At 40.4% G+C, this 25667-nt stretch overlaps 1 protein-coding gene across 2 annotated transcripts; it reads left to right on the top strand.

The window, feature by feature from the left end:
* Positions 1-90: 90 nt before the first annotated feature.
* Positions 91-25667, top strand: ZFP30 (ZFP30 zinc finger protein). Of its 2 annotated transcripts, XM_010601582.3 has the most exons (5): positions 91-180; positions 8679-8764; positions 10314-10440; positions 14336-14434; positions 21640-25667. In XM_010601582.3, the coding sequence occupies exons 2-5, from the start codon at positions 8756-8758 to the stop codon at positions 23004-23006; spliced, it is 1602 nt and encodes a 533-aa protein (XP_010599884.1). In that variant the 5' UTR covers positions 91-180; positions 8679-8755; the 3' UTR covers positions 23007-25667. The 2 variants fall into 2 exon arrangements, with proteins under 2 accessions (XP_010599884.1, XP_023397253.1); XM_023541485.2 differs by lacking the exon at positions 91-180 and having other exon boundaries at positions 7947-8764.

Genomic DNA, 25667 nt, shown 5'->3' with positions numbered 1-25667 from the left:
TCGTCTCCGTTGTGCGTGCAGGTGGCGGGGCCGGGGCCGGGGGCGCGTGGGGACGGGGTGCTGGGTGCTGACCGAGCTAGAAAGGCCTGGGCTGTCATGCACCTTGTCTCCTCCTCCAGCCGTGCCAGCATCCAGAGGAGGGAAGGGATAGCTGCCGCGCCTGTAAAAGCCAGGTTCCACGTGAGTTTGCTGCTTTGTTTTCATGAAATGCATTAGATTTTCAGGACACGGTACCAGTTGATTTCCTTCTCTTGAAATGCCCTGCTTAAGACTGACCTGTTCATCGATTTGGGCCTTAGGATTTACCTACCTGTTTAATGATAACTGATTCCGACTCCCAGCAACCCTATAGGACAGAGTAGAACTGCCCCCATAGGGTTTCCAAGGAGCTGGAGGATTCGAACTGCCAAACTTTTGGTTAACAGCCGAGCTCTTAACCACTGCGCCACCAGGGATCCACTTAATTATGTTAGATCCCATTGGGTCCATTCCGACTCAGCGACCCTATGCGCAACAGAAGGAAACACTGCCCAGTCCTGTGCCATCCTAACAATCGTTGCTTTGCTTGTGCTTTGTTGCAGCCACTGTGTCAATCCATCTCGTTGAGGGTCTTCCTCTTTTTCACCGACCCTCTATTTTACCAAGCCTGATGTCCTTTTCCATTTAATGATAGGGGACCTAATTAATTTCTCTCTTTTGTAGTGCCCACTTCATACTCTTCTACAGTTAGTTAACCATGTGCTAGATGTTCAATTCCTCTGTGAGTACTGTTTTTCTGAGGATTCTGATGATTTGGAACCACTGCTGGAGGTTAATGTGCACATTTTATTTAATTTTTTAATTTTTTTTTATTGTGCTTTGAGTGACTGTTTACAAGACAAGTCAGTCTCTCATATAAAAATTTGTATACACCTTGCTATGTACTCCTAGTTGCTCTGCCCCTAATGAGACAGCACACTCCTTCTCTCCACCCTGTATTCCCGTGTCCATTCGGCCAGCTCCTGTCCGCCTCTGCCTTCTCATCTCCCCTCCAGACAGAAGCTGCCCACATAGTCTCATGTGTCCACTTGAGCCAAGAAGGTCACTCCTCACCAGTATCATTTTCTGTCTTATAGTCCAGTCCAATCCCTGTCTGAAGAGTTGGCTTTGGGAATGGTTCCTGTTTTGGGCTAACAGAAGATCTGGGGACCATGACCACTGGGGTCCTTCTAGTCTTAGTCAGACCATTAAGCCTGGTCTTTTTACGAGAATTTGAGGTCTGCATCCCACTGCTCTCTTGCTCCCTCAGGGGTTCTCAGTTGTGTTCCCTATCAGGGCAGCCATCGATTGTAGCCGGGCACCATCTAGTTCTTCTGGTCTCAGGCTGATATAGTCTCTGATTTATGTGGCCCTTTCTGTCTCTTGGACTCATAATTACCTTGTGTCTTTGGTGTTCCTCATCTTCCTTTGCCACAGATGGGTTGAGACCAATTGATGCATCTTAGACGGCTGCTTGCTAGCATTTAAGATGTGCACACTTTATTTTTTACTGTGATTTGCTACAGGATAGTTCAGGTGGCATAGTTCAGATATCTTTAATGACTTTTGAAGTGGGAAGGGTCCCATCCCCCCCACCCCCCAAGAATCCATGAGTGGAAATTTTTGGTACCAGCCTGATGTGGTTTGAGGTCTGACAGCATGAGTCTTTTGGGTTGATCTTTAGATGGGTTGAAAGAGATGTAGTGTAGTGTTTAAAAATTTGAACCTAGATTAAGAGGGTTTGAATCCTGTTTGCCACTTACTAGCTGAGTGAGTTTGGCTAATCTCTTTGTGCCAAAGTTTTCTTATCTGTAAAATAAGAATTAGGTGAGTCCCCCGTGGTGTAAATGGTTACATGCTCAGCTAATAACAGTAAAGTTTGGTCGTTCAAACCAAAGGCACCTAGGAAGAAAGATTACTTCCAGCCTATCAGAGCCACTGAAAGCCCTACGGAGCACAGTTCTCCCGACGCCTGTGGGGTTGCCATGCATCAGAGCTGACCAGGGAAACTGTTTTGAAATAAGAATTATAATAGTATCTACCTCTTAGGATTGTTTTGAAAATTAACTGAGTTAATATCTGTAAAGCTCTTAGAAGAGTGCCTGGTTGGCTGTTGCTTAAACGATGATTCTTGGTTATTCCGCAAGGGCAGTAAGAATGTGAAGTTAATTACGATGGATCTTCGCAAGCAGAAGCTCCAGTGGACCAGAACAAGGACTCTGACTTAACGAGAGGTCTTTGGACTCTGTTTATGGCCTTTTAGGCAACAAAAAATCTCTTCAGATTATATACAGAATTGCATATATTTGTAAATGGTTGATTTTGAAGGGAGGAAGCCTATCATTTCGTGATACAATGAAAGTTGTATAAGACCCAAAAAGATTGATTCTCACTGGTCTAGAATAAAAAAGGAACAACTGGGAATGACTTTTGAAGTAATCTTTTACGAAATTAGTATTGAGCAATATGGAGTTGGATAAGTAAATCACACTCCATCCATGTGATTAAATGTTGTACAGCTAATAAAAATCATGCCTATGTAGAGTTAGTCATAAGAAAATAGTATAATGTGATATTAAGAAGTATTTTTTGTTGTAAATAAGAATCTTCAAGAAATTAAGCTACATATGAATCCTGATTACTAAGGCTGGAATTTATAAGATACTTTGCACTTATTTAATCATTATTTGTTGGAACCTGGGGAGGGGTAAACTCAAATTATTGATCAGCTGCTGTGAAGTAAGCATTTTTTTTTTTTTTCTGTCTGCTGTGCATACTGTCTCTTAATCATGGAAATGCCACGGACCAGGATTATGTCCCTTGACATAAGGCTCTCAGGTGTTAATGAGATACAGTATTCAAGAACGAGTAGAAAATGTTTTCTTAGCCACACTGATTTCCCTCTTGTTACCATGTATGCAAGCCTGTTTAATCACAGTTTTCTTAATGACTGTAAAGTACTTCATCTTCCCAACTCATTAAAATGTTTTCTTTTTAGTGGGATAGCTTTTTCTTATATTTCTGATGATAGAGTTGATGCAGGCTTTTGAAGTACTTAGTATAATGAACCTTTAAATAGGAAAGTTAAAATTATCCATGGCCCCGACATGCAGAAATAATCACTATTAATATTTTTAAGTATATTTTCCCCCAAATATTTTTATGAGAATATGTGCTTTCATGTATGGTTTTATTTCTGAAGAATAGAAGAATAATGCTAATTGAAAGTTTAAAACAAACCAAGACCCCTAGTTACTAGTTTAAAAGAGGAATTCTGTGCTTTCATGGGAGAAAGGTAAAATCCCAATGATCTCCTTCTGCTTTGACAGACCTTCCAAGTAGTTACAACTTGAGATTATAGAGATGTTGATTAAAACTTAATTGTCATGACAGGAAATTATTAAGGCATCCTTTCCGAATTAAGATTTTTAAGAGGGTTAAAAATAATCAAATCTCAAAGAAGTTGAAGCATAAGGTTTATTCTGAGTTGTTATTCTATATGCATAAAAAAAAAAAAAAAACACCGGTTGCCATGGAGTTGATTCCGACTCATAGCGACCCTATAGGACAGGGTAGAACTGCCCCATAGGGTTTCCAAGGAGCAGCTGGTGGATTTGAACTACCAACCATTTGGTTAACAGCTGAACACTTAACCACCGTGCCACTAGAGCATATAGAGAGATCATTTTGATTCCAAAAGAAAACAAATGGCTCCAAGTTAGCTAGTTACAATGGAAACTTATAAAGAGAAGAGGTGGGAGAAATATAGATCAACCATTGGCTAAACTTAGCATGACTGAGTGAACCCTTCCCTCCTCCCTTTACCGAGGTCAGCTTACTTCTGGCTTGGCTGCTAGTAATTTGGCCCTCTACCCATCTGCAAGGAGGGTAGACATAAGGCTCTCAGGTGTTAATGAGATACAGTATTCAAGGGTAGACCTGGTGGTGCAGTGGTTGAAGTGATTGACCGCTAACCAAAAGGTCAACTGTTGGAAACCACCAGCCGCTCCAGGGGAGAAAGATGTGGCAGTCTGGTTCCATAGAGATTTACAGCCTCAGAAACCCTATGGGGTCCCTATGAGCAGGAATGGACGGGACAACATTGGGTTTTTACCCATCTGCAGCCGGAAGACTTTCTGAGATTTGCTTAGGAGAGCCCAGATTCTTTTTCATTGGATCAGGAGGTAAATGGTTTTGCTGACTCTCCTTTGTGTAGCCCAAAACCAAAACTCAAACCCGTTGCTGTTGAGTTGACTTTTCTAGCAGCAAAGGACAAATTTACATTGCTGTAGAGCAGTTTCTGGCAGGCTTTTGCAGTTTGGGCCAGGCTTTTTATGGTTAATACTTGGTTTCATGGATAGAAAAAAAAAACTTAATATCAAAGTAAGATGTCTGTTATTAATTTTCCTCTTCAACAAGAAATTTTCCATCTATTGTCTGTTTCACTTTAATGCTTTTACAAATCTAATCATATTGTCTATTGTTTTGTAAAGTGATTTTTTCTTTCAGTGTATCTTGAATATTTTTCATTTCCCCTAACTGTTTTCTAACTCTTAGCATCTAATGACAATGGTAGTATTCCATCTCAGTGCCTGTGTGTCTTCCAACACCAGCTCTAGATGTCTTCTCTGATAGTAGCTGCAAATGCAGTTTTTCTTCTGACCCTAACCCCCCCCACACCCGAGTTAAGTCAGATCTTAAAGGGCACAGTTCTCCAGACTGTCAGGTCTGCCCAAGACTTCAGACACCAGTCGCAAGTTTGGGGATCCTCATGCCACTCTCACTTGTGACCTGATGGCTACAAATTCCGGAGTTCCCGCTATCCCCTCAGGTTTGATAATTCACTAGCACTGACTCACAGAGCTCAGGGAAGTGTTGTACTGACAATTACAGTTTTATTATAACTGATACAAATCAGGATGAGCGCAAAGACATAGGGCGCAGTGGGGTGGGAGGGTCTCAGACCCGAAGCTTCTGTGTCCCCAAAACGCAGTATTCTCCCACGGATTGATGCCTTTAATCAACCAGGAAGCTCACCTGAGTTTCAGTGTTCAGAGTTTTTATTGGGGTTTCATTACAAAAGCATACTTGATTGAATCGCGTGGTTGGTTGAACTCAACTTCTAGCCCCTCTCCCCTTCCCAGAGTCAGGCTGATCTTTCTCGCATGGCTAGCCCCAGTCCAACATCACTAATAAATTATAAGGTGTGATCTAGAATCTGTCCATGAATAACGAAAACTCTAATCACTGGGGAAACTTCAGGAGTTTAAAGATTACCCCCCAGGAATCAAGGACGAAGACCAAATTCTTTGGATAAAGCTAATTATATACCCTAATCCATTTTATGGATGTTTTCTAAGTTACTTAAGAAATCAGTTATTGGGCAGGAATGCTAAAACCTGCTCACACAATTCCTTCAGCAGGCTTTCTGGCTCCTATGACTTGACCAACTTTTTAACTTCAAGGTCGTGTGGCAGATGTGTCTTGTCATTTCAGAGACAGGAATGTGACACTGACTTTTGCCAGCTGGAGTATAGGTGACACTCTGAAAGACTGCTTTTGATCTCTTAGAGTATGAAATAGATAGCTCTGCTATTTTATGCCAGAAGCCTCAGCCTCCTGATTCTTGAATTGGGAGAGAATTTGGGAAATGAAACAATGATAATTTCCTAGAAAACTAAGCTACAAAAAGGAAGATTATTTTAACCTCAGGAAAGAAAATAACTTGTGCAAGGAAGTTGAGTATACTAATAGTTCAGTTGGTGATGGTGTTTACATGGTCACAATAATATGCACTGAATATTCATTTTAAAAATATATCTGGATGTTCATATACCCTGAAATGAGATAAAACCATATTGGAAAGAAGGGGAGAATGCAACTGTGCACATTTGGGGTGGGAAGTGGGTGAGAAAAAGAAAAATTTGTGTCTTTCTTAGTAGGAAGTCAGTTGATAATGATTAAAACTGAAAATAATATTCACGTATTATTTAAATGTATGGAGTTTAAATAGCAAAAGGGATAGCCAAAAGAGGTGAAAGTTGTTGTCTATGGATTTGGAAGATGGGAACAGGGTGACAGGGATAGAAATTTAAAGGGCTTTTGTAATAATCTTTTGCACAGCTATTTTTAATTTATGTCCAGGTATAAGCGATAAAAACTAAATTTTAAAAACCTTTGGAGACTCCAGAGAAAAACAAAATAAAGATCACCTGTATATCACTCAGGGTCCTCCAGAGAAATAGAACCAATAGGACACACACACACACACACACACACACACACACACGCATGCACACGGGATTGGAAGGGAGGGCGAGAGAGAGAGTGATCGATTGATTGATGATTGGGATTTGGCTCACTCAGCTGTGGGGACTGGCAAGTTCAAAATGTGTAGGGCAGGCTGGAAACTCAGAAAAGAGCTGATGTTGCTGTCTTGAGTCCAAAATTTGTAGGACAGGCCAGCAGTTTGGAAACTCAGGCAGGATTTCAGTGGTACAGTCTTGAAGCAGAATTTCTTCTCTGAGAAACCTCAGTTTTTGCTCTTATTGCTCTTCAGCTAATTAGATGAGGTCCACCCACATTATTGCGGGTAATCTCTTTTACTTAACATTAACTGATTGTAAATGCTAATCACATCTACAAAACACCGTAACAGCAACGTCTAGCCTAGTGTTTGGGCAAACAACTGGGCACCATAGTCTAGCTGATATGTTATGTAAAATTACCCATCACAACCTGGAATACCACTAAGCAGAGAACACTTAGTAAAATGTTACTCCAAGTCCTTTTGCAGACTGTTTGATGCACATACGTATACAAGGATGCATATCTGTATTTTTCCCACCAAAATCAATCACACTACGATGCTATTTTCTCACCTGTGTTCTCCCCCAGCAGTATGTAGTGGCCATCTTTTCATGACAGCAAATTAGAATTTTGTCTTTATTTTTAATGGATGTTCAGTTTTCTGTTGTGTGAAGGCACAGTCATTTATTTAACCATGCCGAAGGATATTTGTGTCCTTTCTAGCTTTTTTTTTTTGTTCCGTTTTAAACAATTTCTATCCACATTCCATTATATTCTTTCTACATCTTGGTACTAGTGGCCATTTCCCCACAACCTTACTAATATGGAGCCCTAGTGGCTCAGTGGTTAAGAGCTCGGCTGCTAACCAGAAGGTTGGCAATTCAAATCCACCAGCTGCTCCTTGGAAACCCTGTGGGGCAGTTCTCTGTCCTATAGGGTTGCTAGGAGTTGTAATCAACTGGACAGCAATTGGTTTGGTACCAGGTTCTTACTAATATGGGGTATCATCAGTTGTTCAAATCTGGTAATCCAGTGTGAAATGGTATTTCTTTATTCCTTTAATATGCATTTCCTTAATTACTAGTACATTTTCATGTCTTTTGGTGGATTGATGGGTTAACTGTACTTTCTAGAAAATTATCCATGCTTATGTTGCACAAATTCACTTTTCCTCAGCCTGGGTACCAAGGTGGTAAATGGAGTCAAATCAGCAATATGTGTGTTCCCGATGAGGAAAATAGTGAGTGTTGAGCCCTGAGGATTCTGGAATGTAGTTCAGCCGAGGGCAAGCGATCCCAGTGTGCAAGTGCAGTTTGCCTGAGAAAAGCTGCTGGATGTGGTCTATGAAAGTGGTCCTCAAAGCGTGGCACCTGGACCAGCAACATCAGCGTCACCTGGGAACTCACTAGAAATACAAGTTGTCAAGCCTGACTCCAAACCTACTGAATCCCAAACTCTAGGAGCGAGGCCTCCCAGTCTGTTCTAACAAGCCCTCCCAAGGATTCTGATGCATGCGAAGGTTTGAGAACCAGACTTAGCTGCCTGTTACAAGCACCTACATACCTACCAGTTGGTGGAGGGTTGATTCTGACTCATGGCAACTCCACGTGTGTCAGAGAACTGTGCTCCACTGCGTTTTCAATGACTGATTTTTTGGAAATAGATTCCCAGGCCTTTCTTCCCAGGGGCCTCTGGGTGGGCTCACATCACCAGCCTTTCGGTTAGCAGCCAAGTGTGGTAACCGTTTGCATCTCACAGTGACTCCTATAATCACCTAGGGAAAGTTTTATAAAAACCTGGGGAAGTTTTAAAAATTCTGATTCCCAAGTCACTCTTCATTGTAAATTAAATCAGAATGTTTGGGGATGGGTGCCAGGCATCACAATATTTTAAAGATCCCAGGTGATTACAAAATTTGGGAAATTCTTGTCTATGCTATTTTCTATCTTGTTTTGGAGAGGCCGGCCAGGTTCTAAAGCCAAGAAGGAAGTTCTGTTTTTAATGGCATGGCCACTTCTCTGCTGGCCAGGTAGCCGTGGAGGGAGGAAGACCTGCTCAGAGCAGGTCTGGGAAGTCCATTCTCAGGTCTGGATCTGAAACCCTCCTGCCCAAGCGTCTCAGTGTGAGCTTTGATGCAGGGAGACGGCTCTGTGTGTGTCCTCGTGCAGCTGTTGTCCCTGTGGCTTTGGAGAGGACCTATATGCCTGAACTACCTCTTACCTCTCCTAATTTGTGTGTGTGTATTGTGGGGGAGGGGGGTCTGTGTAGGAATGAAGAAGTAGATTACGCTTTTCAAGTCATTTGGGGAGCTCTGAGACAGCTGTTCTCATGGCTTCGTATTCTTCCCCCAGCTCTGGCTTCTGTGGACTCTGCTTTTCCAGAAAATGAACTTTGAGGAACGTTGACCAGTACTTGCAATTCTAAAAACATGGCTCATGTAAGTTGGTGTTACTCTTTGTTTAAAATTACATCGTATTTTTCAAATGATATGAACATTCTCAGTCGTTATTCTGAAGCTCCCAGACAGAGCTCCATGCCACAGCTGCTCCCCAGCCTCTTCCCTTCCGGCCAGGGACAAAGCCAAGCAGCCAGGCCCCTCCTGTCTATGTCCAGGGGTGGGTGCACCGACCAAATCATTCGGCGTCTTCTGCGCGCCCGATTGGTCTAGGGCAGAGATGGAGCAGAAATGAGGTCCCAAGAGGGAGCTATTCGATCTGAGACTCAGGGCCTCGGACGTCTTAGAGAAGGCACTGGCCAAAAGAAACACGGCGTGAGCTGCGTCCGTGATTTCCAGTCATCTGGTAGCCACATCTAAATAGCAGAAACGTGTGCAGGGCACATACATAATTTTTAAGTTTTTAAAACATTACTGAGGTGTTTTGCATTCTCTTTCTCAAGATTTTGATATCTGCTGTGTATACACTTAATAGCACCTCTCAGTTTGGATGAGCCACAACTTAAGTGCCCCACAGCCTCGTGTGGACAAGCTACCGCGTCGGACGGTGCGCTTTTCGAGATTTTTGTGGAACTTAAAATAAAGCAAACTATTGTGTAGTAAATTACAAATACTCAATAAAGGATTTACTATAACAAGGAAAAATGCTAGTGATAGAATGTAAAGATGAACTTAGGCCTCAAAGAAATTCTTTAATGTTTGGAAACTCTCCTTAAAGTAGAGATTTTATAGTTCATTTGTGGGGGAAAAAAAAAACCCATCAGTTGTTTTTTCTAATCCTTAAAGGAGAAGGAGATAGGGAAAATCACCTGTATTGAGACTTTGAGGCAGGCCTCTTGCAAGCAGTGTTCTTATGAACACTCTGCCAGTTAATTGAGAAATTCTGATAATTGTGTAAACATATCTGGGAGTAAATAAAATTAGGTATCCCACAGTATGTAGGAAATTTTGTCTGTGGTAGGGGTCGGAAAACTATAGCCTGTGAGCCAAATTTGGCCCATGGCCTGTTTTTGTACAGCCTGCAAGCTAAGAATGATTTTTACATTTTCAAAGGATTAAAAAGAAGAAGAATGTACTACAGAAACTATACATGGCTTGCAAAGGCTAAAATATTTAATACCTGGCCCTTAATGGGAAAAACTTGCCAGCCTCTGGTCTCTATCAATGGTAACCTTAAGAAACATGTACGTGCTGTGCTTCAGCCCCACTCATTTCTTAATTGTCGCCTGTACACAGTGTGGAGCCCTGGTGGCACAGTGGTTAAGAGCTTGGCTGCTAATCAAAAGGTCGGCAGTTCGAATCCACCAGCCACTCCTTGGAAACCCTATGGGGCAGTTCTACTCTGCCCTACACGGTCGCTATGAGTCAGAATCAAGTTGATCACAACAGGTTTGTTTTTTTGTTTATACATATTACAGGCTTCCAGGCCCAGCATATTCATTTGACATATTTTCCCTTCCTTCAGTGAAATCCTTCTATTTTCAAATATTTTCTTTAATTTTACAAATAGTGTGTGGGTTTGTCATTTCAGGATCTGGTAGTGTTCACAGATGTGGCTGTAGACTTTTCTCAGGAAGAGTGGGAATGCCTGGATTCGTATCAGAGGAGCTTGTACAGAGATGTGATACTAGAGAACTACAGCAACTTGGTGTCACTGGGTAAGCTTATCTATCTCAAATAATTTAGGAATTCACAGAGTCGAATTTGAGGGCTGTCTTTCTAGAAACTAGGGGAATGTCTCCTTTGTGGTTTGGGAATAAGCACTTCTATTAAGCATCTATCCTCATAATTGATCTTGACACCTTCCTCTATGCTTTTCTGCAATTGTCTTTCTTTAATGAAAGCTGCATATGAACTCTCGGACACTGTCTTAGTTACCTACTGTTGCTGTAACAAAAAATACCGGAACTGGGTGGCTTTAAAGAACAGGAATTTACTGTCTCACAGTTTGGAGCCTAGAAGTCCAAATCAGTATATCTGCTCCAGGGGAGGGTCCTTCCTTTTCGGTAGCCCAGGGGAGCTCCTTGATATTCTTTGGTTTTCCTTGGTGTCTATCTTCCCTGTGTATGTGTCTGTGTCTGTGTCTGTGTCTGCTGTGCTCCTTTTATAAGACACTTCTGGGTAATTAGGTTTAGGACCCACCCTATTCCAGTATGACCTCATTAACATAACAAAAGTCATGTTTAGGGTCTTATGTACAACTACACAGGTTAGGACTTCCACATTTCTTTTGGGGGGACTCAATTCAGTCTACAACAGGCACAACAAAACCAGGATCAGAGAAATATGGTTTCATACTGATATAGGTGGCCTATGTTATTTGCTGACCCACCTGCAGTGAGAATAACAAGACAGAGGTGTCTTGTTCTATATACCTATTAAAAGAGCTTATATGATATATATGATGCTGGGTAGAATCAGCAGTTTATTAAAACTCAAGTAGACACATTTAGTTTCCGACAACAGACATATTGTCTTTTAAGTGCTTTGTGATTAAAAGTTTAAAATCCGTGAACTTTACATTTAACCCTGCATGAATATCCTGGGAAGAAACTGTAAGGTTCTAGTAGTGTCTGAAGTCCTCTAGCTTCGGGAGGAGAGAGATTCACCATCAGCACAAAGCTGATTCCTATGAGACTCAGGTCAGACATACCTCTGCTCTATAGCTTCCTTACCATTTGTGACACCAGCCGTCCACCCCCATGACACGCTCTACTTCTCTGCTGGGTTCACTAATTGGTTGCAATGGTCATGGAACTCACAGACCACACTTATGGTTAAGTGGTTTATTAAGGAAGTAACAGGGTATAGCTCTGGATCGGAATCAGGATCAGAAGGCTACATACAACTCAGGATCAGGATCAGGAAGCACACAGGCAAAGCCTAGAAGGCTCCCCGAGGTGAAGAACACATCCCTCCCGTCTTCAGTGCAGGACAGCTCTCTCTGCCCTCCTCAGCCGTGCAAGCAAGTAAGCTCTTCTCTCTGCTGTGCTTGCCCCTCTCAGTTGTGCAGGCCTCCGCTCAGCCCCCTGAACAGGCCCCCTCTAGGCCCCCTCAGGACAGGCCCCCTCAAGACTGGCTTCCTCTCATCACCTTCAGGACAGGCCTTTCTCTCAGCTGCATCAGGACACGCCTCCTCTTGGCCCCCTCAGAACAGGCCTTTTGGGCCTGCACGTCCCTTCTCAGGCATACAGGCCTCCTCTCATCACCTTCGGGGCAGGCCTCTCTCTTGGCTGCCTCAGGACAGGCCTCCTCTTGGCACCCTCAGAACAGGCCTGTTGGCCCTGCATGCTCCCTGTTGGCTGTGCAGGCCTCCTTTCAGCCCTCTTAGGACAAGCCTCTTGTAAGCCCCCTCAGGGCAGACCTCCTCTTGTCCATGCACAACCCCTCTCAGCCTTACAGACCTCTCTGCCTTTGGCTCCTTGCCGTCGACCTTTCCACAGCTAACTGACCCAGCTCACAGCCATCATAGCAGCCTTGTTCAGCTCTCTTACCTGCATTCCTAGCAGCAGGTTTCTGCCATGACCACCAACTCTGCCACAGGACACCTTTAGGGCCTGTCACCACAGGCTCTGCTGCAGGGCCCCTTCCAGGCCTCTCACTGTCTTCAGTGTTACAGCCCTTGATCCGTGTTACAGCTCTTTTAAGAGCTTCCTCACTGCCTTTCTGTCCCTACTTTTCTCTTTTCTTGCCTCTTGCCTTTTCTCCTTTACGCTTCTTTCTTCCTTCTTCTTTCTTTTCTCTTCTTGCCTTTTCTCATTTCTGAAACCTCTGAGGTTGGCTGCATATATAAGCAAATTCCTTGTCAACTGAAGGCATAACCCTTCCAGCAGGGCCATGAACTGACCAATCCCCTTAGTGGACCATAGCCACTTCATTTGCAGAGTCTGTGGTCACTTCATTTGCATAGTCTATAGTATATTGACCAATCCCTGCAAGGTGTGTAAAATAAGCCAATCGCAGGGCAGGCTGCAGCTCAGGGCCAGACAAAAAGTATCAAACCATACAGTAGTTTACAGCTTACCCAGAAAATGTCAGTCAACCTGGACAGAAGTAATAAGCCCTCTAGGGCAGAAAACTAGGGCAAAGGTAACTCCTCAGGGCTTAGGGGAAAAAAATCTCTCAAGCTGTTTTTCCAAAGAACTAAGGCAAAAGGCCACATAAAGGAATTCATTTCACCACAGGAACTAAATATTTTCCTCATAAAAATAGTAGCAAAAAGAATACCTGTGTTAGGTGCCACAGAGTCAGGTCTGAGTCACAGCTACCCTACATACAACAGAACGAAAGACTGCCCAGTCTTGCACCATCTTCACAATTGTTGCTCTGTCTGAGCCCATTGTTGCAGTCACTATGTCAATCCATGTCATTGAGAGTCTTCCTCTTTTTTGCTGGACCTCTGTTTTACCAAGCATGATGTCTTTCTCCAGGCCTTGGTCTCTCCTGATAACACGGCCAAAGTACATGAGATGAAGTCTTGCCATCCCTTCTTCTAATGAGCATTCTGGCTTTACTTCTTCCAAGACAGATTTATTTGTTCTAGCAGTCCGTGGTATATTCAATATTTTTCACCAGCACCATAATTCAAATGCATCAAATGTTCTTCGGTTTTCCTCATTCATTGTCCAGCTTTCACGTGCATATAAGGTGATTGAAAATACCATGGGTTGGGTCAGGTGCACCTTAGTCCTCAAAGTGACCTGTTTGCTTTTTAACACTTTAAAGAGGTCTTTTACAGCAGATTTTCCCAATGCAATACATTGTTTGATTTCTTGACTGCTACTTCCATGGGTGTTGATTGTGGGTCCCAGTAAAATGAAATCCTTGACAAATTCAATATCTTCTCAATTTATCATGATGTTGTTTATCGATATAGTTGTGAGGATTTTTGTTTTCTTTATGTTGAGGTGTAATCTATACTGAAGGCTGTGGTCTTCGATCTTCATTAGTAAGTGCCTCAAGTCCTCTTTGCTTTCAGCAAGCAAGGTTGTGTCATCTGCATATCGCAGGTTGTTAATGAGTCTTCCTTCAATCCTGATGCCCCGTTCTTCTTCATATAGTCCAGCTTCTCAGATTATTTGCTCAGCATATAGATTGAATAGGAATGGTGAAAGGATACAACCCTGACGCACACTTTCCAAAATAACAAAACAAAAAACAAAAGAGTACCTAATAAATATATATAGTGCTTACTATTTTGCTGGCCCTCAGCTGAGCACCTTTGCAAATCTCCCAACGGTCCCCTGAGGTAGGCATTATTATCATTCCTTTTACACCTGAGAGAACTGAGGCACACAGAGATTAAATTACTTGTGCTAGTGACTCGGGTGACAGAGGCAGGATTGAAATCAGTGCTCTCTGCCCTCACTTCTTCTCAAGAGACAGAGCCTGCATGAGTTCAGACCAAAAGAAGACCACGACCCTGCCTCTCTGTTGTTGTTATTCCTTGTGACCCAAAGTAACTCTGAGTATTTTTAAATCCCCTCACCATTCTTTATTGTCAAGGCCTGATCAAATAAATGCTGTCTTTATGATCTCTTATTTTCTTTCAAGGAGGAGGTTCCATTTCTAAGCCAGATGTGGTTACTTTATTGGAGCAAGGTAAAGAGCCCTGGATGGTTGTGAGAGATACGAAAATAAGATGGAGCCTAGGTGAGTAAGGAGACACATCCTTTAGATGTTGCTTGTGATGAAGTGACTTGAAACCTGGAAAGAAAACTTAGATCTTCTCAGCCTGAGCCACCAAAAGAATTTCATCTACAGGCCCACTACCATGTCATCGTTTCCTTCCCATTCAGCAGGGGAAAGCTTTCTTCCATAATGACGACGTTTTCCCTGTATTTTGGATATAATTTCCTTCTAGCTCATATTTTATATTTCAACTTCTGTGCATCTGTTTCTTCACTGCCCTTTTCTCATGGAGTTTACCACATAGTAGTGGAGCCATACAGTAAACAAATAAATGGGTTGCTAACTATTACAAAGTGATTAAGTGCTATGAAGAGAAGTTAATAGGGTAAGAGTATGGAGAACGACGATGGGTGGATGTGGTAATTTAGATAGGGTGATCAGGGAAGACAAGTCGATTTGCCGAGTCTCCAACTGGCCAAAGATGAGCATCAATACAGATGATAATTGCAGTGTTTTAAATGTGTAAAATATGGTTAATTCCATGAATTTCTAGTGATACTGACAATAAATTGTTCACCATAGGAAAATGAGAGCAAACGACCTTATCTGGAAAATGTAAACTTAAAGAAAAAGAAGCGTATATCCTGCCTGTCCTATAAGAACTGTATTGATAGGTAGTAGATGAAGGGATGTTTCTCTTAATAAAAGTTTTCAGCAAATAAATGAAGAAGGAATGATAGAATATTACCATTTTGAAACCCATAATGAATTTTGGATCTAGACATTGAACATCAATGCTGATAGCATCACAGAAATGGAGACAATCGCACATTATATTTCTCTAAATGGAAGAACACAATATTGTCTATGAAGTACGTGAATTCATCCTAAATTTGGTCATGCTTCTAGAGCCAAGTACCAATCTGTGGGAAGAAAATATAGGAACATATTTAACTACACCCTGGGGCTGTAGTTAGCAAAATCCAGACTATGGAGAACTCTAAGGGACCAAAAACAGTTTCTTCAGCAAATTAATTGTAAGGGAAATCAAAAGATAGTAGGGGAATCTGTAGATTAAAAGGACACATTAAAGATGTGTCCACCAGCTGCACTCTATGGACTTTTAAGTTACTAGGAAGTAACAAAATGGGAGGTGAGGCAGTGGTGAAAATCCAAACCAAAACCAAACCCGTTCCTGTAGAGTCAATTCCAACTCATAGCGACCCTATCGGACAGAGCAGAACTGCCCCATAGGGTTTCCAAGGCTGTAATTTTTGTGGAAGCAGACTGCCACATCTTTCCCCTGTGGAGTGGCGTAACCTTCCCTTAGCAGCGAAACGCTTAACCACTGTATCACGAGGGCTCCTCTAATGGCGAAAATAGGTATGTACAATTCTTTGGAGGAATATTGCCTTAAAAAAGCAGATACATGGGGTATACCCCTACCCAAGCTCGTTGTCATTGAGTCCATTCCAATTCATGCAACCCTGTAGGACAGAGTAGAACTGCCCCATAGCATTTCCAGGGGGGCAACTGGTGGATTAGAACTACTGACCTTTTGGTTAGCAGCCAAGCTCTTAACCACTGTGCCATCAGGGCTCCATGTGGGGCATAGGGAATATATTTTAAGATGTGAGGTATTAGAGCATGTTTGTAGACTGAAGGGAATGATTTCAAAGAGAGTGAAATTGACAGAGCACAGAGAGGCTAATGTTGTAAGCAATGACCTTAGATAGCAGGAAGGAGTAGAAACCAGCACACGAATACCTTGAATGCAATATGGATACGTAATAGGTTGATTGGATAACACTTTTCTTCTGATTGTTTCTGTTTCCTCAGTGAAATAAGAAAATAATATTCAGCCGAATATGATGATTACTTGGTATTTCATTGGGACTTAGTACGGATTGTTCAGCAACTGATCAGTGTTGATTCTCAGAAATGCAGTTCTGTGATTATAAGCTTTTAACCTTTTCATATCTTGATACACTAACCCAGGTTTTGTGGTTACAGAACTCCCTTGGTCATAAATATTCTGTATCCTATGTCCTCTGTGTCAGCAAAGAAAGGTGATTAAAGACATGATATCTCAAGAAACAAAGTAATTTTGTGACCAGGTGATTTGCTTCTTATTTTTTCTTTAATTAAAGCTGATACCCTGAAAAGGAAAATCACATTTTTGCTTTTGTATTGATCTAAGATGGGCTTAATTTTTTTTTTTTTCACATCAGTAGTGTTTAATAGAAAAAAAAAAAAAAAAAGCCCCTTGACCCAATAGAATTCAAACTAGTATTTGGCTTATTAATTTTAAACATTTAAAATATTTTACGTACATATTTAAAATATCCAACCATAGGCCAATCTTCTGAAGTTTGGCCAGGCCTTTCCTTTCAGTGTAGGTCCAACCTCTTCTTTCTTGATTAAATCACGCATATAATGCATAGGATATTATTTGCAATTTCAGTTTCTTTAAAGTGGAATAAGAATCTAAAGATACTTGTGAAGCAATCTGAGGACAGAATCCTTTTTTTTTTATGTTTTACAACAATTTTTTACTATTTTCTTACCTGTGCCTACTTTGACAACAGTGTAATATGCATTTATGGCCAGTACTTCCAAAGCATTCAACTTAGTTTTCATAGAACTGATTGTCTTTAATGAAACATTAATAATTTTTAGTTGCTTACAGGGATAAGAACTGGCATAAACCATTTGGGAATAAACATGGCTGACTCTGGTAAGCGTACAGCTCGGCTGTCTACACTGCAGTCTCCTAGATGAGACTATTCTGCGTGTTGTTGTCAGGTGCCATGGAGTTGGTTCCGACCCACAATGACCCAATGTACAACAGAAGGAAACACTGCCTGCTCCTGCACCATCCTCACAATTGTTGTTACGCCTGAGCCCACTGTTGCGGCCTCTGCGTCAATCCATCTCTTTGACGGTCTTCCTCTTTTTCCCTGACCCATGCCATGCCATGTTCAGCATGCCAAGGTCTGAACCACTTAAGTGGGGAGCCATAGACAAGAATCTCAGTTTTACTATATTCCCACTGGAAATATTTTGTTTGTTTATGAAGACCTTCAAATTTTATAGGATAAGTTTTATAACTTGTTCTAATTTGTTTATTATAGGTGGCTGTGGACATTTTGCCCTACGTTTGTTTATGCTTCTATTTATTTCATGTGTTGTCTGCTCACTTCCTTTGTTCTATTACTTTTTTCATTGTTCAGTGTTTCTTATGCCAGTGTGTAAGAGCTTTTATATGGTCAAACAGTAACACTTTCTCACTTTTCTTACATTTTTACCTTTTGTTTCGATTTTGGTTGAGTTTCATTTTTGATAACTCATTTTAATTTTTATTTTGCAAGTAAAATTATTTGCAAGTAAATTTGAAAATAACCATCATGTCTTATAAGGTTTGTCAGACTTTTATAACTGCCTGCTTGTTTACCACTGTTATTACTATTTAGTGAATTGCTGGTCATTTTATATGTATTATTTATATCTTTTCTTATTTTGTCTTACTGAGGCCCTAAATTGACTTCTCCCCCAAAATTCTTACAAAATTACTGTAGTTTTGATTTGCTTCCTTTGGTGGAGACAGATGGAGAAATACACACAGATTTTATAGCAGTATTGCCCATGGGTGGAGACAGATGGAGAAATACACACAAATTTTATAGCAGTATTGCCCATGGATGGAGACAGATGGAGAAATACACACAGATTTTACAGCAGTACTGCCCATGGCATTTATTTACATGTCTCTGCTTAAAACTTTATTCACAGTTTAAATCACTGTTGCCTTTCTATGTCTTTTTAGTATATCCTTTTTTTAGTATATTGAAGTATAACATATACATAAAAAATATACTGACCATAAGTGTGTAGCTCAGAGAATTTTCACAGAGTGACTGCACCCACCTAACACGCACACAGATTCATAAATACAGCATTATCAATATACCAGAAGTCCCCTACTGACTCCTTCCAGCCATTCCTCCTACTATCTGCTATGCTGATTTTTTTAATACTGTATGTCTTAGTTATCTAGTGCTGCTATAACAGAAATACCACAATGGGTGGCTTTAACGAACAAATTTATTCTCTCACAGTTTAGGAGACTAGAAGTCTGAATTCAGGGAGCCAACTCTAGAGGAAGAGTTTCTCTCTTTGCCAGCTCTGGGGGAAGGTCCTTGTCTCCTTTCAACATCTGTGAGCTCGGCATGCCTTGGAGATCTCCATGTGTCTTGGCAGCAGTCTTCCTCTGGGTCTAGGAAGTTCTTAGCCCTGGGACCCAGGTCCAAAGGACGTGCTCCACTCCCGGCTCTTCTTTTTGGTGGTAGTAGGTCCCTCTCTCTCTGACTGTAAAATAAAAGGTGATACAGGCCACACCCCAGGGAAGCTCTCTTTACATTGGATCAGGGCTGCGACTTGAGTAAGGGTATTACATCCCACCCTAATCCCCTTACAACTGATTGGCTAATCATATCAGATCACATCATGGGGGATGATTATGTCATTACATAACGACCAAATTATATCATTACATAACTGCCAAACCACTGAGAATCATGGCCCAGTCAAGTTGACACATATTTTGGGGGGACACAACTCATTCCATGGCACCATAGACCAGTTCTCCCTTTTTTGAACTTTATAAAACTGGAATTGGTATATACTCTTTTGACTGGCTTTGTTTATTCACGATTTTATTTTTAAAATTGATCCACATTATATGTAGGTGTAGGTTGTTCATTTTCATTGGTGTGCATTGTATCAATATACCATATTTACTTTGCCACTCTTCTGTTGATGAACAATTTGTATTCTTTCCAGTGTGGGCCGGTTATAGTGTTGCTATGTTATAGCTTTTGAAAAATAGCTTTTTCTTTTTTAAAAGTATTGAATTCTTATTGCATAAAATTTGAGAAGATACACATTTGAGAAAAAGCACATCTCTGCTGAGAATTTTACAAGCCTTTGAATATGGCATGTTGTTATGCGCGACGATCACTAAACTTCTAAGGAGCACTGATGATGACTTTGGCTATGGGAACTGTTAGGGAGGATACGAGGAAGAGTACGAAGGGGTAAGACGGTCAAGGGTTTGTAACGTAGATGTGTGTAGTTATATAAACTCAAAAGGAAATAAGTAAACGGGTCTCTTATTACCTTGTTTGTGAAAAGGGAAGAAATTTCATGACTATCAAAGTAGGAAACGATCTACAGTGGAGACAATCTCCACTTTAACATCTGAAAGTGAAAGGGAGTGGCAGTTGGAAGGATAACTAGGCGTAAACAAATCATTTTTCATTTATATATTTGACTGAGATAGCTTAGATCTGCATTTCTTTCCCATCTCTATAACCTCATTAACCCGTTGTCGTCGAGTCAATTCTGACTCACAGTGACCCTAGGATAGAGTAGAACTGCTCCATAGGGTTTCCAAGGAGGGGCTTGTGGATTCAAATTGCTCAACTTTCAGTTAGCAGCCATAGCTCTTAACCACTGCACTAGCAAGTGTTAAAAGAGAGGGTAGTTAATTTAGTAAGGTATACGATTGGGTTTTATACGATTGGAAGCAGGACAGCATATCCAATAATTGTTAACTAATTGTGGGAATTTCATTATTAATAACTTAGCTGCTAACCAAAAAGGTGACAGTTTGAATCCACCAGCCACTCCTTGGAAACCCTGTGGAGCAGTTCTACTCTGTCCTATAGGGTTGCTGTGAGTCAGAATAGACTCAGTGGCAAAGGGTTTGGGTTTTTTGGTTTACTATGTGTTATGGGTTTGTTGGAGCCCTGGTAATGCAGTGGTTAAGGCGCTTGGCCACTAACCAAAATGTCAGTGGTTCAAACCCACCAGCCACTCCATGGGAGAAAGATCTGATGATCTGCACCCATAAAAAATACAGTCTTGGAAACTATGGGGCAGTTCTACTCATCCCATAGGGTTGCTGTGAGTCAGAATCTACGGCAATTTTTTTTTCCCATTTTTGGATGGGTTTGTTATTCAGTGGTGAGTGAAACATTGTTTCTGCCCTTGGGGAAGTTTAGAGAAAGAAAACAAAGGGAATTATAAATGGGGAAATTAATGAATGTGTAACAAGAAAATTGTGAAAAGTGTTAAGAAGCAAGGAACAAGTTACTGGGATAGAGAATAATGGACATAAATTAGGTAAAATCAAGAACAGGTTTTCTGATTTTTAACATGATATCTGAAGGATGAGGAAGGAACCTAACCATACAGAGAACCCAAGTCATAGGATTCCTGGGAAATTTAACAGCCTGTGAAAAACTAAGAAATGGAAAGATTATGAAATGTTCTAAGAACTTAAAGGAGACAAGTGTGATAGAGACATAGGAAGCAAAGGGGACAGTGGCTTGAGATAATATTTTATAGGCAGGCAGAGGCCATGTTATTCATGGTAGGGTGTTTGAACTTTGTTCTGACTGAAAAGAGAAACAATTAAAAACAGTTAAGTTTCTCAGACTTATATCTGTATCAGAATAATCTGGTAGAGAATGTTAAACATACAGGTGCCAGGTGCCTACTTCTGTAGATGTTTATTTAGGTGGTCAGGGTATTTAGGTTGTTCAGGTTACGTTCCTGAACAACAACAGTGAAATGTGTTGTGAAAGAAGAAGAAATTGAGCCTTGGGACGTGCCCATTTTTACCGTAAATGACGATTCCATAACTAACTTGTAGTAAGCAGTGTTTATTTTGTTTGTTTTTTGAATGTGTCCATTCTTTTATTGTCCATTGTTTTAACCTGACTGAATACAGGTTCAACAAGAGCGCTATACTCCTGGCAACTATCACACACGTTAGAACGTGGATTTTGCACTTCAGACAACATTTAACACCAGCCTATGGCGTGCTGCATTGCTTTTTATAAAGTTCAAAATAAATATTTATTAAAAAAAAAAAAGTGTCATAAGCTCCCCAGGATAATTCTAATCCACACCTGTCTTTAAGAAATGCTCTTCTAATCTGTTTCCCTCATCGCCAGCCTTTTTACATTAGCTCTTCTCATTTTCTTTATTCCCTTTCACTTTTTCAAATTACAGGACTATTTTAGAGTTCTCTAGCTCATTCAATTCAACTGAGCTTTATTTTTCTTAATTTTTTCCTATTATCAAACTTTTTATTTACGTGTTTGTGTACTTTTTCAGACTAGGAGACCATGATGTGTTTGCCTCCTTGTTTCTTTCAGGTTTGGAATCCAACTATGACGCTAACAAGTTATTTCAAGAAAACGACACTTATGAAATTAATTTATCCCAGTGGGAGATAAGGGAAAAAATTAAAAATCATGGTTTTGAAGATTCCTTTGTTGGAAAAGACTGTGAATTTAAAAACAAATTTGAGCGACAGAAGTGTCCTCAAGAGGGATATTTCAACCAAGAGAAAGCCACCTGTGAAAAAATGCCCACTTACAGAAAACGTACATCTTCTACTATATATGAGAGAAGTAATAATAGAGAAAAACCCTATGAATGTGAGGAATGTGGGAAGGCTTTTAGAGTACGCCAACAGCTTACTTTCCATGAGAGAATTCATACTGGAGAGAAACCCTATGAATGTAAAGAATGTGGAAAAACCTTTAGACAGTGTGCACACCTTAGTCGACATCAGAGAATTCATACTTCTGACAAACTATATGAATGTAAAAAATGTGAAAAGATCTTTTCTTGTGGCCCAGACCTTCGAGTACATCAGAGAATTCATATTGGTGAGAAGCCCTATGAATGTAAAGAATGTGGGAAGGCCTTTAGAGTGCGAGGACAACTCAGTCTCCACCAAAGGATTCATACTGGTGAGAAACCCTATGATTGTAAGGAATGTGGGAAGGCCTTTAGACAATATGCACACCTTACTCGGCATCAAAGACTCAATATTGCTGAGAAGTGCTATGAATGTAAGGAATGTGGACAGACTTTCCTGTGTAGTACAGGCCTCAGACTACATCACAAACTTCATACTGGTGAAAAACCTTATGAATGTCAGGAATGTGGGAAGGCCTTTAGAGTGCGTCAACAGCTTACTCTTCATCAGAGAATTCATACTGGTGAAAAACCCTATCACTGTAAGGAATGTGGGAAGACCTTCAGTCGTGGCTACCATCTGACTCTTCATCAGAGAATTCATACTGGTGAAAAACCTTATGAATGTAAGGAATGTCAGAAATTCTTTCGTCGTTATTCAGAACTTATTTCACATCAGGGTATTCATATTGGAGAGAAACCCTATGAATGTAAGGAATGTGGGAAGGCCTTTAGACTATTCTCACAGCTTACTCAACATCAGAGTATTCATTTTGGTGAGAAACCATATAAATGTAAAGAATGCGAGAAGACCTTTAGACTGCTCTCACAACTTACTCAGCATCAGAGTATTCATACTGGTGAGAAACCCTACGATTGCAAAGAATGTGGAAAGGCCTTTAGACTTCACTCATCTCTTATTCAGCACCAGAGAATTCATTCTGGTGAGAAACCTTACAAATGTAAGGAATGTAAGAAGGCATTTAGACAACATTCACACCTTACTTACCATCAGAGAATTCATAATGTAATTTAATAATTGTAAGAAAGCCTTCCATTGTGAATTTTCTGTCAAGGAGCATGAGAAATTCTAGAGGAGACGTTTTTGAGCACAAGAATCCCTTCTGCTTCATGCTTAACTAACTCACCAGAAGAGGTTTTATTCAGAGGAAAGAATATGTTAACGGATGTGTTGAAGCTTTCCGTCTCCTCTCAAACCATGCTAAATTTAGGGAAATTCATTCTAAAAAAAAAAAAGAACTCTATTAAAGCACTGAATGTGTAAAAGTTTTTAGTCATACCATCTGTATTCTTCCATCTGTACAGTATATCTCTGGAGGTTGCTGGGGCACCAGTTCGTGCTGGGAATTGATAAGGCAAAGTTCTTTATTAGAGAATTCCAGCTAATGAAGGCAGAAAGAATTATAGAATTAGAAAAAAATGACCATTTTTGTAATTTTTAGTGAAAGAATAGACCTACACACAGTTCCCAGTGGGTGTTAAGACCATTAGCTGAAAGGCTGACAGGAACTTTAGGGTGAATAGATCAGACTAACAACACCTTAACCTACCGATCATTCTTAACATCACTGGAAGCAGGACATCAACACGTTATGTGCCTCCTAATGTGGTAAGAGAGGCACGTCTTGCCAAAAAGACTGAACCTGAATCTAATCAAGCCTCAATATCTAACTTCAATTTAGAGAAAATGCAGGGAATAGAAGAACAAATTAAATGACACAACAAGAAATAAATCTAAAATGTGGGTAATTCTACAAGAGAAATGACCCAGTTTCTCCAACCAATAATTGGTATTGAAAAAAGGCTGGTGGAACTCTTAGAGATTTAGAGAGACTTAAGAGCTCTACAAATCCAATGCAATGAATGAGCGGTCCTTATGTAGGTTACGAGTTGAACAAACAAATGTAAAAAAGGATTTTTAAGACAATGGGAAAATGTGAATATTAGATAATATTAAGGAAATATGTTTTTGTTAGGTGTGATAATGGCATTTTGGTTATGAAAAAAATTGGTTAGAGTTAAGTTATGAAGTTTATACAGATAAGACGATATCCTGTCTGGAATTTCCTTTAAAATGATTGTGCGAAAAAAAATGAGGATAAGTTTGGCAACACGATAGTAAGCTGTCTTGAACATAGATGTGTTTATTTTTGTTTTGCTCTTCTCTCCACTCTTACATATTTGAAATTTTCCATGTTTTTTAAAGATAAAATCAGCTATTAAATTAAAACCAGTTTTAATTTAAAAGAAAAGCCTACATAACCCACAGTTGTGGCTGTTGACAAAGCTCTACACATTGGGAAATTAAATACACTGTAATACAAGGGTAAGTCAAAAAGTCTTGCTACAAAGTCATAGAAACCTTTATTAAACAAAATTATCAACATGTGATGCTATTGTTTCCCCACGTAGCCTCCATCTAGGTCTGTACACTTCTGAAGGTGGTGTTTCCATCTCGCTAACCCTTCCCTGAAGAATTCTGCACTCTTGGATTTATACCACTTCAAACAGCAGTTTTGGCATCCTCAAGGGACTCAGATTGTGTTCCTTTTAAATGTTTTTTGAATTTTGGGAACAAAAAGAAGTCTCAAGGGGAAAGATCAGGGCTGTAGGGTGGAGGGGGTAAGGTTTCCCAGGGAAATTCTTGTAGGGCAGCCCTTGCTACCCTCGAAGAACGAGCAGCTGCATTGTCGTGGTGGAATAAAATTCCTCGGTGCAACTTTCCTGCCCTTTTTCTCACCAATGCAGCTTTTTTAATTTTCTTAAAACTTCTTCATAATAAGCCCCTGTGATTGTCCTGTGTCCTTCAAGAAAATCTGTCAAGATTACCCATTTGGAACCCCAAAAAATAGTCACCATAACCTGAGCCCTCTTAGCTCTCCTGGCTTATCTTTGAGGTCTTCCCGACCTTCCTTAAAATGCTTGATCCATCTAAAAACTGATTGTTTTATGTGGGGCAGCATTCCCATAAACCTGTTGGAAAGCTTCAATGATTTGGGAAGATGTCCACTTGAGTTTTGTTAAAAATTTGATACTAGAACTGACCTCAAAATAATTTTTTTTTGCATAGCACAAGAAGTGTCCGTTTTTACTTTGAAGGCACTCTAAGGACACTAACACAAGTGTGTCCCTGAGAGCACTTGTCTGCAGCCATCCACTGATCACGGAGACGTGTTTATACATGTTTTGTTTGGAATAAACCCGTGCAGGTAGGAACTGAAACCCTAGTAGCAATACTTTTTGACTCACCCTCATACATTTGGGAAATTAAGGTTGCGGGTTCAGACTTTGTCTGGCTTGTCCCTCTCCCCACATTTATGAAAGTGGTTGTCCCATAGTTGGCACTTCAAAAATATGTTGAAGACTTGGTTTAAAAAAACGTGAAATATGAATAATTTTTCATACTGAGTACATTTTGAAATAATATGTGGGATATATTGGTTCAAATAAAATACATTAAAATAATTTCATTTTTTTAAATGTGGCTACTGGAAATTTTTAAATTACATTTCTGACTCACACACTTGTATTGTTACCACTTACATAAACAATAAAAGAGTAAATTTTAGCCAAAGGTGTTTTCTGTTAAAAGGGTGTCAGTACAGTCAAGGCCTTGGCAGTTTTTATCAAGGAATGAAAATAAGAAAGAAGACACAAACATAGCCATGTGACTGAT

Source organism: Loxodonta africana, chromosome 11 (assembly GCF_030014295.1).
Source record: "Loxodonta africana isolate mLoxAfr1 chromosome 11, mLoxAfr1.hap2, whole genome shotgun sequence".
NCBI lineage: Eukaryota > Metazoa > Chordata > Mammalia > Proboscidea > Elephantidae > Loxodonta > Loxodonta africana.
Note: the sequence above shows the minus strand (reverse complement) of the source record. Positions and strands in the feature narration are given on the sequence as shown.